Raw genomic sequence first — 14643 nt, 5'->3', positions numbered from 1 at the left:
GTTGCATTAATCCTCCTTTCTATGTAGTAATTGTAGAGAATCTTGTAACACTGTTCTGAGGGCAAATTGTGTGAGGCAAAGGCTCAGGCTGAAGACTAAACAAGAAATAAATCCTGAAGGGTGCATACTGAAATGCTTTCATGCTAGAAGTGACCTACTCTACCTCATTTTGGTTATAAAACAATAGAGGTAACTTGATTCTCAAGACCTTTTCAAGCAAGCCATCATTTAATGGTCACTTCCAATGTCGATCACTCCTTGAGAAGGTTGTTCTGGCTATGCCTTCTAAGACATGCTGTTTTGCCTTCATTTTGAAGGCCCATCTGTATCTAAAATTTGTTGCAGTCCTACAGGAAATGATGCAACCTTTGTTAGGTATTGAGTGTTTTTAGGTTTCACTGAACAGTGTCAGCAGATCAATGTGGATTTTACGTTTAAAGTGAGTATCCCTGCAAGAAATACTGCTGGAAAGGGTAAGGAAAGGGTGCTGATGAAGTTAATGAACAATAAATATGTAAAGCATTCTAGCACCCAGACTCTAGATTAAAAAGCATGTATTAGCTTGAGAAACTAACACCTAGTCAAAATAGTCCTGCAATATATGTAATTTCAGAATAAAATTTGGAACATTTTTTCTATATACCATCTATTCAAAACTTTGGAAGGCCCTCCTTTTATTTTCTCTTTTGGCAAGTGATTGCTCTTGATGGCCCAGGTAATATCTAGTCATTGCACAAAGAAGTGTTGTCATTTGTCAGAACTCTCAGGCTGGATTGGCGCTACAAGAAAACATTCGTTTGATGACATGTTTCTCTTGTAAAAAGGCTCATGTACAGTGTCCTTTGCTGCATTTGAATCCTCTGTGATCAGGAAGAGAAATGCAACTACAGGTTCTTTCCAATAGTGGCTAAGAGAAAACTGGTAAAAGGAATGAAAATGAAGAATATATTATTTTTGTTTGTATAAGCAATATGCTAGTTCATACAAATATCAAGCAAGACAATGCTACATTTCTGACTGAGGTCTTTCAAGCCCATATAATCTGGCTTCTATGAAAAAAATGTATAGATCCAGAACATACTGTTACTCATTAAGCATAAAAAGATAGTCAATTATTGAAGAATAATCATAGACTGTAGTTAACAAAATTACAGTCTACTTATACAGTGTGTTGGCATTTGTGTAACATAAAATTCTGTTTGTTTTTCTTGCAATTTAAAAAGCCTGATGACAGGAGGCTGCTCGTTGGTTTCCAAAAAAGAAAAACAGCAACAATAAACCCCAAACTCTTCCCTACCCTTCTCACCCCCAAAAATAAAAATAATGAAGAAAACCAAAACCGGAGGAAAAGTATTTTGAAATGTCTGGTTTCAGTATGCACTTTACCAGTTAGGTTGCATGAACTGCCCACCTTGACCTTCATTGTGACTTAATGATTAAAGTATGTGTAAAATGGCACGTGTTGTGCAGGAAAACAGTGTCTGGGTGCACTTTGATTTTGTTTGTTTGCCTGAGATCTAGGCACACTGATGTGATGCTTTAGCAAATGTAGCTGTGAGGATCCACTTCTGTACCCTACCACTGAGCACAGTCATCTTCAGCAAAGTCAGAGGAAATGACCCTGACAAAGTGCATCAGCTGCTTCAGTCCCAGATCAGCAGCTTGCACTAACCTGCTGCAGGGATGACTTTTGAGCTCAGCTTCTGGATTTTCTTCTGCTCAGAGGGCAGTTACAAAGAGGAAGACAGTGACTGTAGGTACATGAGCAGGTATTTCGTTGCAATAGGATAATGCACAGTTGGTACTGAGGTGCATATATGTGGCTTAGGGATTTTGCTGGACCATATTTGCTCTGACCTTTAGGACCAAGAATCCCTGCCATGTTTGTGTTTGTTCAAAGGACCAGTGAGTGATCAGTTCAGACTAATATGTTGCTATTAATGTTTGAAATGTATTTGGTGCATAGTTGCAGCATAGCTTATAGTTTCTTTTCCTTGTAAAAGAATCTCATTAATGCACAGAAACTGTTCCTAAAATCAGACTAAAGCAATAAGTGTGCATAATTCTTCAAAGTTGCTGCCCTGGTATGTACCAAACTGCTTAGTGCAGTCGCAGGCAATAATGAACAAGTAGTGGCTTAAAACCTGTGGCTGAGTGTCTGACAGTGTCTCAAGGTCCTTATCACAGACTAGTGAGAATTCTGAAATCCCTGGAGCTAGGTCTTTTGGGGGTAAGAATGCAGGTAGGGTTTTCCCCAACCTCTGGAGCTCTTTTGACACTTTTTGCTAATACTCAGTGTCAGATCAATACTGTGGTTTTCTTCTTGGGATCAGTGTTTCTGCATTAACTAATTGACCAGTTTACTGCAAGTTTGAATGTTCTCCCTTTTGTAGTACTTATATGTAATTGTGATCTGTAGTGGAAGCCTGTCAGGAACGTGGCATGAAAGAGAGGGTCTGTTTAGCATGTGTGGGCTTATGCATGAAGAGAACTCTGTTGAAATAGGTGACAGTGCCATGAGCACTGTCTGTATTCTACCAGGTCATACTGACCACTGAGCTGGGATCTGGAAACAGTTGTTGGTATTCACCCACTTCAATGTAAAACACTGATTTTTCCCTTAGCTTAACCAGTTGAGGATGGTTGAAACTGAACTGCCTTACTCTGCTGTGAAGCAGAAGAGGAGACTTGCATGATGTGAAGTGGCTCCTTTGAGGAGGAAATAACCAGTAGCTGATGAGCAGCAAGCAGTTACCAAAATCTGTTTTATGTCCCAAGGTAGCACTTCACTGCTGCTGCCATCTGTCACATTTGAGTCTGTCTCATTCCCCATTCCATTTTGAACACACACAAACATGTAGGAGCTCTCTGCCCCTCCTTCCCTGCTCCCCTGTTTGTTCTGCCACCTGCTCAAGCTGTTGAGCATGAACAGCATCCTGGGTTGCTTAGGAACTTCAGACAAGGCCAGACAAGATAAAGGGGAGATGCCTATGTGGACTTCCAAGGAAACTACCTCAACTACCTTCCGTAAGAGCAACATCTTAAAGCAAACAGCTTTTTATACTGTGAACTTGTGATTGTAGTGTCCTAAGCTACTGTCCATTGACAGATTTCAGCTGGTCAGGGTTTGATATATTTGAGATGATACTTGTAAATTTCAGAGTTGTTTCAGAAAATGTGATGTGGAACATAGACACCAATTCTTACATAAAACAGTGATAGATGAGAACAAAATAAAGACAAATTACGTGTTAGTTAAGAAAAAACAATGTTACAACATAGAAGCTATATTGATGATTAAACAGCAAAAGAGCTTTCAAAAATGTGTCACAGGAAAAAGTTATGCTAATTCAGCATTTTGTAAAAATAATTTCCTTGTTATCACTACAACCTGCATCAAATAGTCACACAGTGTTGCAACAACTGCTTTGTCATGAGTGCATTAAACCCCTATGACTCCCGAGTTTATTTGCTATCCTACTTAGTAGGTGTCACACTGCTTTAAGGCACAGGTATTTTAAAGCCTAGCAACTCCTCTATTTGCAGTGTTTGGGAATTAAGCTTAGCCCTTTACAAGATTACTGTTCTTTAAAGAAAGCAGAATGCCTAGCAAGACAGAAAAAACAGTATCAGGTTCTACAAGTGCTGCTACCAGGTTGGTTTTTTCCTTTGTATTTACATTTTTTTTTATTATTATCATGTCCTTTTGAAGTGTTGTTATGCATAAGGTGGAAATGTTCTCTTGTTAGGCAGATTTTAATCATCAAGTTTCAGAGCTTAGAATACAGTCATGTCTTGGCTACCCTTGCTGGAACTGTGCACTTCTTTAAAGTGCTTATTTTTATGTATGCCAAGGGTTAGATACAGAAGCTCTCTTACTGTAAGTTAGCAGTCTTCCAGAATTATGAATGTGTTAATGTCATCTGTATTGTATTTTATTACTTTCTTAAACTGTCGTAACTTTTAAAAAGCAGTTGGCTTCAGTACTTAAGAAAATGTTTACATCGGAGCAATAGATAAAGAGGACTTCAAAAGGCACTGATCTGTGCCACTTATGCTGTATTTTGTGCTTCTGGCAGGTATTGATGATAAAAGATCTAAAATAAGAACTAAGAGCTGTCCCTTGTTGCAGAGAACATATTGGATTCCAGTCTGTAAAATTAAATTTCCATTCCAAGGAGAGGATGATTAGTCAAGCATGGAGAGCTTATAAGAGCTAAGAGCACTGCGTGCCTTCCTATTGAAACCATCTCTGTCTCTTCCCTCTATAATTAGTAATGCAAATGTGGTTTGACCTCCTGTTCTTTGATGCTCTAGTAATTTTCTGACTAGGTGAGGAAGTACTTTTGTTCTTAGAAAGTTTCTTTTCTAGGAACTTTCTATGCACCAAGCATCATCATCTGAACTGCTGCTATCTTTTCAAGCCCTGTGTTTGGCTTTTTCACAAACCAAATGTAAATGCTAATGTTGGACATGAGAATAGTAGGGCTGAATGGTCTGAAGTGTTGTCACCAGCACAGCACTGCACCTCATATAATTTATGGTAAGGGGAAAGGAGAATAATTCTGTGTCACCAGAATTTGTGGTAAATAACTTCTCTCAAGGTTTCTAAAGCAGGTGAGTAGATTGTAATGCAAATAAATACCTGCCAGCCCTCCTTGGTGTAAGTGCTGTTGGTATTGCTAGATATAGCCCAAACTTATGAACGTTTTCAGATAGGAAGCAAAAAATTAAATTCTTTAAGCTCATTTATTTCTAAAGAATGAATACTTCCAGCTTCAGAAGTATTTCCCAAACCTAGAAAGCTCTTAGTGTGGTATCAAATTGTATTCAAGGTACCAGCAGTTACGGGTGTGTCCTTGTCACTTATTCTTGTTGCTGCTCTAACATTTATCCTTTGTCTCCATTCCAGTTTCCCTTCCCTGTGTCATTGTTCAAGCCTCTGTATGATTTCTGGCTGTGTTTCCCTCTAGTAAGGTCTGGCAGGAAAGGACGCCGGCGGGTGTTTAGTCTGTCGGAGGCTGACAGTCACGGTGGACACTGGGTTTAGGCCTTCCAGCAGCAGCTGCAGCAGAAACTCCCGCAATACCCACTCAGGCAGGTTCCTCCATAAGCCTTCACAAGCCCATAACACTCAGTAGAACATATTTGCTTTCCATGCTGACAGCAATGACAGTGAGGTAGGAAACTGAAGAAAGCATCATAATATTTGTCTCTGCATTTTGTTTTGGGAGAACTGTAGAGCAATAATGAGCTGTTTCTGAAAGCCTTGTCTGCAGCTTCTCCCTTGTCTCTGGGCTCTCTTGCCAAAGGTGGAAATTGTTCTATCAAGCCTCCAGCTTCAAAGCAGCCATGTCTTCATTTGCACAGGGCAGCCCTGGCTGTAGTGAAATTTAGTAAGCACAGGCTCCTGAATGGATTGTAATGCAGGTCCTTGGCCAACAGCAAGGAACCTATTTATAGTGCAGGTGAAATGGACAGGCATTCAGCATAAGATGGTCCCTGGACTCTGATGGCACAAGCTTAATATTTCTGTGATCATCAAGCTCTGGCAGATTAGTTTATGGACTGTTTAATTGTCCTCACCTGAGGAGGTGAGGAGGGGGAGCAGATGCAAAAAAGTATGGAAATACACTTCAGATGACCTTTGTTATATAATCTATTTTAACTTGTATCTAATTAATTTCTTTTGTTACTATCATGGCATGAAGATACTTTGCTAATATTATATAAACACCCTCTTCCATCTTTATAAATTTAATTTGCAACTTTTTGCTTAATGTCTTGTTATTTGTTTTTTGTTATTTTTTCATAGTATGTTGCTGTACCAGCTTAGGACACTTCTCTGTGGGTGATACTCATTCTTTCCTTTTTCTGTTCTTTTCTGTCTTCTTTCACAATAATCCTTCTTAACATCAGTTAATATAACAGAAGTTGAGTGTTCTAGTTGGGATTTTTTGCTCTAATGATAATCTTGGTAGCATTAAAGAAGTGCTGAAAAAACGTGTAAGGCTACTGAAAGCTCTGCATCCAAACAGCTACTAATACCCCAAAACTTGCAAAATTACACCTTGTTTTCAGTAAGTACAATAAGTTTGGAGATGTGAAAGGCTGTTTGTTAGAACTGAATGTTAAGATCAGAACCATTTTAAGAAACTGACTTCACTCTCCGTGGTTTTGTTGCAGATCTGGCATATATTTTGTGCCAGAGAATTCTTGCCTAAATACATGGAGGCTGGGCAGAGATAAATAGAAATGCTGTCTTCTAGTATTGGGTGATAACCTTTTGATATCTAAGATTAGAGCATATCTTAGTGACTAGTGGTTTTATCCAGGGAAAAATTACAATTAATTTTTTTTCTTTCTATCCAAAAGTCAAACCGAAACAAAGTCTTGGGAGTTAAGAGTTTCTTGAAAGCCAGTTAGTATTTTTATATGCGGTATAAAGGGAAGTTCCAGATAATGGGTAGAGAAATTAATCTGTAAACATGCTGGGTACATGAAACTCTTTAGGAGCAAGAGCTTGGTACCTGCTTAGAGGTAGATATTCTTGTGAGCTGTCGACCACGTTCAGAACTCTCCCTCTTCCACCCCTTTGTGTGTTGGGATTTGCTTTCTGGTCATTTTGGCAGGAGTGCCACCCTGGGTTACAGCAATGGGCCACTGTTCCCAAAATACAGTGCCAGGGTGACAGAATTGAGGCTAGCAGTGACTAAGGACATAACGAGAGGAGAGAGATCAGCTTCTAGCAATAGTAAATAAAAGCTGCAGGGAAGCAGAGGAGAGCTCTAATCTTGTATTCTCTACAAATGCTGCCACTGAAATACTGGGCAGTATGTTCTGGTTACATTTTTTTATATTTTTCTTGATTCTGAATGTTTTTTGAGACTTTGTGTAGAAGGTTTGGACTTGTTAACTCCAGATACTTTTTTTTATGGAGACTTTTTCAAATACTTTCTGTTTGTGGCATTAAGAAGGGAGTCACTTTAGCATTAACTTAGAGCCTACCTGGGAGAATCTGGGTACAATCCAGCATAACAAGAGAATATGTTATCTTTCATGATTTCAGTAAATGCAAGTATTAAGAAAATACATTGATATTTTGTTGGGAGAGGGGAAGGAATGATTTAAGAAATGAAGTGCAGATTCAGAAGTTAGATAGAACCGCAATAGAAATTTGCTGTATATAACATTCTGAGCAGAATGCCACTGATTGATAATACTTTACTTACCAGAATGCTTCAGGTTTCTGAATCCTGAATTTTGGTGAATATTCATGCTATAGTGTAAGTAAGATGAAAAATTATCTTGGCAAAGAACATAAGACTTCATAAATTCAAAAAGTAGAGACTCACTGTTCTGTGCATACTGAAGTGTTAGTGTTTAGCTTGGAATTCAGAGAAATGAGAATGTATTTCATTGTTCTGGCAGTTCATTTTCCATGTGATTCTTGCATCTCTTCCTCTGTTATCAGTTGCTACATTCTCACTAAAGCTTCTTGACAGCTAAAAAGAATCTGTAGGGTTACTTTGAATCTGTCCTTATATTTCAAAAATAACCACTGATGTCCCTTTTATTTAAAAGGAGACTTTTTTACCATCTATAAATCTTGTTTTTATTAAAGTGAGAAGGTTTAGCCACCAATTCAGCACAAAGTACACGTGAGTGGTTTCTGAAGTGAGAATACACCATTGTTTGGGGTTATCTTACCAGAAAGGTAAAAAAAATCAGTATTAGTGTTATCCACTGATACCTTACTGATACCCATTCCATTTTCCACCTTGTTTCTTTTTTTCTTTTTTTTTTTCTTTCGTCTTATGTTCATGCTTTCTGTTCTTTTCCAGGACTAATTGGAATCATATTGAAACGGAAATATTTTTAAGGTCACTGTGTATTAAAACCATAACCTAATTCTTAGCTTCTGTATTCACTACATTGCCTCGTAGACTTTTCTGCAGATGCCTGTACATTTGAACACATGCTGTTTCTTACAAAATCTTTAAAAGTGGTCTGTCTTGAAGCTGGATACCTGTTACTTTAATGGCATCTATTTTTGTAGTCTGAAAAGGAAATATTACCTGACTTCCCTGGGCATACTTGCTCATCTAAGGCTGTATCACCTCATCCCCTCCATTCCTCTCCATCCTGAGTCAAAAGAACAGCTTGCTTGACAGTCCACTGGGATTTTTAGGGGGAAAGGACAGTACAAATAGCTATTAATGTTGGAGGGATTATAATAATGTGAGAAGGTGCAGCAGCATATCAGTTTTCTGTAGCATTAATGCTTTTTCTCAGTTTTATCAGCTTAGGAGGACAAAACCCCCATGTCTCACAAGGCTGTGTAAAACAGGCCTCTTTTGCAGCACCTTTCAGTTGCAGTAAGGACATTATCCTCCTTCCTCTTCTGCCATAATTCTGCTTTCCATAGTTGAGGTGTCGCTTAAATGTGAATCTGGAGGATGAATTGAGAGAATGACTTCCAAATTTTTGTAAGAAACAGGCCACCTTTTGGGAAAGCTGGCTGTAGAGTGGTTCTTCAGCTTTTTCTTTTATTTCTGAAGATCTTCCTGGTATGGGGTAGCGGTTCATTTTAGTTCATACTAAATACTGGAGAGGTTTTCTTTCCCTCAGTTTCCTCTCTCTTAAATATTCTTAAGAATATTTCTAATATTGCTACATATTCTAATACTAAATGTGTATAATTGTCTGGTTCCTAATTTGAACAGAATCCTGCTGGCATTTTAGGTTATGCCTTTACAATATTTTGGTTTCTTTCTAACTACTAAAAAGTGAATGTGTAAGCGTAGTGTTCACAGAACTGCATTTTCCACCCAATTATTCTTGAACACTCATGGATAATGGTATATTGTTAGGCTTAACGTACATACTGACTTGAATATTGATTGTTCTTGGGGTTTTCTTTTCTCAGATGATGCTTCAGCTCCAGAGCAGCCTCCGATGGCCAGTTCCGGTCAGACGATGTTGACTGATGAAACTCTTTCAGCTGTCTCAAAGTCCAGCAAAAATGCTGTAAAAATCAGTGACGTAGAAACAGCCAACCTGTCTCCCAGCCTGATTCCTGCACAGCAGCCCACAATATCCTTAATCACAGATGACAACACAGACACGCTGAGTGTGGAGTCACTCACACTGGTGCCACCAGTTGATCCACACAGCATTCGAACATTCAGCTGCATCCCTCAGGCCTCTTTGCAGTCTGAAGTTGAAGTTGGCAAGGTAAAAGAGGTAGAGGAAGAATGTTCTGACTAAAGCCACCATGCAGACTGTAATAAACAGTGAAGGAAGTGCAACCAAATTGTGATTTGCTTTTTCTCTGGAAGTGCAGATACTTCCAGAGGCCTCAGAGGCCTCAAGTCCGCATGAAGGGACCAACTGGTGACAGAGAATGTCAGCAGCTTTTAGAGCCAACATCAGATTCTCAGCATATCTGAACCGGAGAAGAGATAAAAACCCCAAACTTTTGAATCTGGACTGGTTCTTTCCTACCAATTTCTGTTATACAAGAACATGAACGTATTTCAGAGGACCTACTGTCTTTCTAATAGGTACTAATTCATTGTAAAAGGTCTACAGTATTACAGCAGAGTGAAGAGATTTTTGGATACCCAGCTTCATGGTACAGCATTATTACGTCTCTGAAGAGGGAGACGTACCATGGACCAGAAATAATTATATATTGTAGGACAGAGGTAAAACTTCCATTTGAGTCAGGGTGTGTTTTTTCAGTTTGGTGTTTGGTTTGGGGTTTTTTTGTGGAGGAGGGTTTTTGGGGTTTTATTTGGTTTTTTTGTTCGGTTGGTTTTGGTTTTTAATCCTGATTTTGTTCATCTTTTGGAGGTCTGCACCATACCAGCAGGCTTGGCCACTTTCAGTATTGTCTTTGTAGGACTTCAGACTTCAATATTATGTTTTCCATATGTAATATTTATTTCAAGGCTTGATTCAAAGCTAAGATACAATGCTTGTTCAAATTAACATAAGGGATTGTTGAGACTACTTTAGTCTTTCCTTAGCCAGCTAGAGAGGAATGTAAAATATTTTAAAAGATTGCTATAGCTTGTTTGTTCACTTCTGACAGTCAAATTGCTACACATCTGAGGAATGGTGATATCCCTGCAACTGAAAGACAACTTCAAGAAGCAGACAGAAGCAGTTTTGCTCTAAAGAGATTTTTCAAATTTTTCATAGTCATGTAGGAAGAAGGTCACCATATCTAACTGATAATTCCTTTGCAAGTCTGAACTCGAAAGGTATTGTGTAATTTTTTTTTTTCTCCTGTCTGGGATAATAACCCAGTTAAACAACATTGCTACCTAGAAGGGATTCTGAGTTAACATTACTTCCTAGATCCTGACACCAAGTTGACAGAAAGGGGAAAGGTGTTGATTAAAATTTGGAGTGTTCTTTGCTGATTTGATACATAATTTAACATGAATGGAGTTTAAGATTTTTCATCAATCTCCAGTAAGTTAATTTAAATTAGTAGTAAAATGAGCAGATTGTCATTGCTGGTCTGTTCATAACACTGAATTGGCAATTCCCCAGAGAAGGAGGACTGCTGTTTACTTGGTATTGATTTCAGTCACCACTGCAATCTGTTCCCTCATTCTGTCTCTACCACCATTGAGTTCTTATCAAAGAGGTGAATCTGAAAAACTTACCCACTTCCCAGTTGCTTATTGTACCTCTTCCTGGCTGTCATAGGAAATACTTGAAGTGATGTTTCAATGGTATATATATGTGTGAGTTTGACTAATTCACAGGTACCACTTTTCTCACTTTTTCCATCTTCTCCTTCACATGTTTGCCAACCAGGTATATGAGGTGTCTGCTACTGAATGCCAGTAATTTTTTTCTTCTTAATAACTTTTTCATGCAGTTTTGTTGATTTCTGTTGTTCTGTGACTTCTACTTTCTCTCAAATTGAATTAACTGATACTCTGACCATTCCAGAGTGGCCCAAACTCTAAATGAACTCAGAGTTAGGTGTCCTCAGCACTGCAATGGATTTTGTGTAAAAATTTGACATTGCTGGAATAAGAGCCTACTTCTTGGGTTTTTTGGTCTCATGCTTAGGGTGAATTTGCACTCATGCAGTCACTGTTGCACATAATGTGCATGTACCTGAACAAGCCTAGACATCAGCAGCAATTTGGGCACAAGGACCACATGAATTTTTGTTAGCTGAACTGGTTGCAATCTAGACTTTCTTTAGAATGTTGCAGCATTACACTGTAGTCTCAGTAATATTCTGAAGACCCTTATAAAAAAAGCCTTACTTAATTTGAAAGCATTTTATGTTAGCTGTTAACCTTAAATTCTTGACCTAGATTACACAAAATGCCACTGTGCAGGCTGAGTTCCCTTAAATAGAATTCATTTTAGACAAGAAAACCTTGGTCTTTGTTTATCTCATTTCACATTCAGTTCTAGCAAGATTAGACCCATGCATGAGGAGTCTCTTCAATGCACAAGCATAATCTCACCCCTGGGCTGCACTGCACAAAAAATGGGGCAAAGGGGAAGAAAGTTGACTTTGTACTTTTCGTTACCTTTGAGTGGCTCTTAAATCTCATGATCGGTTGTCTAGTGAGAGCTTCACAGGAGATGACTGAGATAGACACTGTTATTAGGGAAATAGAAGACTACTGTGGAGTCTGCTTCTGGCACAGCCTTGCCCTGCTCGAGTGGTGGTCAGGTGGGATATTTTCCAGCAGCTCTGTCCAAAACTCTCTGCAGAGATGGAATTATAGTACGAAAGCTCTGACTGCACCAGCTTTACCAACATTGGGTTGTTACATAAACACTGCAGCTGACCTTAAACTCAGACCCTAAATCTGAGTGCCACAGAAGAAATTGATTTTTGACTTTGCTTCTGATATTAAGGCATATGTGTCTAACATTTATGCTTCATGCTGCATTAGGAGACTTCAGAATGCAAAACTGGAGATACCAAAATAATCTGCCACTGGCAATTTTTAAGCTCTGCAAGTACAGCGTTACCCATTTACAATTCCTGGAAGGGTGTTATATCTCTTCCTTGTCAGAAAGTCTTACAGGCTATTTCCTTATCTCCCTTTCACTGTAAAAAGGAAATTCACCTGGACACTGCTCTTCTATTATCTATAAATCTTTGGTGCAATTCTCCTGTGCTTGCCTGCTGTGTTGCTCACATTAGCACATCAGCCACAAAAAAAAAAAAAAAAAAATTGATGTGAGTCAGTGTAACATCACTCCCTCCCAAATCCAAATACCAAATTGCAAATGAGAGCAGCAGTTAAACAACTGGTCATTCAAAAGCCTCACTATTTCAGTGTAATACTGCAGATGGAGGTAGAATCACTGTAAGTATAGCAATGCTTCAGAGCAAAATGTCGAAATTTTGGAGATATGCTAAATTCTCTGTGTATTCATAGAGTCTGTGCCTGTCTTCAGTCATGTTCTGTCAGCATAACACAATTCTATTCTCTTTCTTTTGTGAAGCCAAAGAAGCCAGGGCATACTTAATGTTACTTTGTTACTTTATGGTTGGTGTTTCTTATTTTCAAGTTTTACGTAACTGTTACTTGTTGAGCTATGTGTTGCCTTCACACTGTTAGGTCTCGCTGCTTCTTGCTGGTCTCCTTTGCTTTTCTGTCATCCAGTGTAGAGCAAAGAACCAGCTGAGCTTTTCATTTGTGAAGTGAGTATTCGAGCAGGTAATTTGGTAAAGAAAGGGAAGGAGGAAGCACCAGTGCCCAGTTCTGATGTCTGCTTCACTATGTGAGTAATCCTTGTAGTGTAGAACTTGGATGGAAAACTCAGTTGTTTTCCAGAAGTTCTTTGATACAGAATGAAACCAAAGGTGAAGCTTCCTGTGCTTCATTTCACAAGCTGTTTGTATTAAACCAAATTCATTAGAAATGTGATCATGTATATTAGTACTAAAAGCTGTGTTTTGTCTATGAAGTCATGAATTATATAAACTATAAGGACTGAGCTCATTTGTATTCTCCACTGCTAAGTCATGATAAACTAAAATTATGATTACTCTTCCTTAAATTAAGCTGAGCTTAAAAAAGGAAAGATATAAAATCACACCTGCTGAAGAAGCTCCTCAGTATTCTTAGTTTTACAACGCAGTTGGAATTTTTGCTTGAAGTAACTTGGAAACATTGGGAATATCTTCCAGAGTTCATTTATTCCTTTGCAGTATTGTTGCTAAAGGACAGTCAGGTATGTAACATTTAAAAAAATCTTTGTCCATATCCAGAATTTAAGACTCTGTATTTGGAGTTTAAGTCAGTGAGACAGAATGCAGGAGGAAATAAGGTTCCTTCCTGGATTTGAAGTATTTTGGTTTGTAAAATTTGAAAAGTGAGAGTTAAAATAGTTTGTTTATGGCAAAATTTACCATCATCAGGATTAAATTACTGTGATTTTATTTCCTACTAAGCAGTAAGATATGAGTGACTGTAATTCCCACACTTACTGCAAGTGTCTTGGGATGATTATTTCAAGCAATCCAGGAATTCAGTAATTGCCCTGGAATTGAGTGTCATTTCACTAGCAGTAAAATAAACTTTATGCTTGAAGACATAGTTAAGCTATCAGACAGGCAGATCAAACTGTATGTGTAAGGATGAAGCCACTTCATAAAAGTAAACCCTTCACTCACGTGGTGCTGTCACACTGTGGTGTAATCAGTCACTTCATTGCACAGGACAGGGAGCTCTAGGAGCAGTGGCACTGACTACCAAGGAGTAGTAGTCAATAAAACCCCACCAGGCTAAACATTCTGCTGTTGTCTCCACTAACCAGCTTAGTTAAATTGCTTTTAAAAGAACATTGCCCAGGCAGGCAGCTGCTGTCTGGGAAAATGAGTGGTTTAATCCTGTAGTTGAATCAGAGATCTGCAGAGACATCTGTTGGGGGCAGGGAGATCGAGACCTTTTGCCTCAAAGATAATTAGTCTCCTACTTTCAGACAGCCTAATGTAGCCACCTAAATATATGTTGAAAATTTTTGTCTTAACTGCTGCTGTCCTTCTTCTTGAAAGAGTTTTCTGGTTTGTCCCTGGTTTACCACCACTGCCCTACCCTAGGATATCACTCACCTGGGCACTGCTCTTCTATTATCTAGCAATCTTTGGGGTAGTTCTGTGCTTGCCTGCTGTGTTTCTCTTGACCTTTCCCAACATTTGCAGCATGAATTAGAAACAAATAGAATAACTCTTCCCATCTCCTATTGGATTCTGAAAAGCAGATGGTGATCCAAGCAGGGCTTGCTAGGGTGGGATGTTTTTAGGGGTTGGGAGGGGGGAAGTGCTTGGGGGTTTTTCTGCTGCTCAGGACTTGAGCAGCAACAAAGACATAGGAGATGCAGTTCTTGACTGTGTCTCAATCAGAGGGTTCTTTCATATGGAAACATATTTTTATATTGTATTTGTACAGAATTTTCCCTATTTTGATCTCCCAACATTTTTAGATGTGTGTGCTGCTCAGATTTGATTTCTTTTGCAAGGTGTTATAAAATATATATTTTGTGTTTGTTAATGTATTATAAATATAAAGCTAAATTTTGGTTGCCTAATAAATGTGCACTGTGGTGGTACCTGGTTTATTGTTTTGCTGACTTGAATTC

General features: G+C 38.6%; 1 protein-coding gene across 3 annotated transcripts in view; it reads left to right on the top strand.

Annotated features, from left to right (window-relative positions):
* CLEC16A (C-type lectin domain containing 16A) overlaps positions 1–14277 on the top strand; it is a 61828-nt gene extending 47551 nt beyond the window's left edge. The window contains exons 23-24 of one of the 3 annotated variants that reach the window (XM_082292072.1): positions 4978–5097; positions 8930–14277. In XM_082292072.1, coding sequence (XP_082148198.1) covers positions 4978–5097; positions 8930–9270 — 461 coding nt within the window. In that variant the 3' untranslated portion in view covers positions 9271–14277. Of the gene's footprint in view, positions 1–4973; positions 5098–8929 lie in introns of those variants that run through there. The other 2 variants (XM_082292070.1, XM_082292071.1) reach the window with 2 other exon arrangements.
* The last annotated feature ends 366 nt before the right edge of the window (positions 14278–14643 follow it).

This window comes from Coloeus monedula, assembly GCF_965178545.1.
Source record: "Coloeus monedula genome assembly, chromosome: 16".
Lineage (NCBI taxonomy): Eukaryota > Metazoa > Chordata > Aves > Passeriformes > Corvidae > Coloeus > Coloeus monedula.
The sequence above is the reverse complement of the archived record's forward strand: the minus strand, read 5'-3'. Positions and strand labels throughout refer to the sequence as shown.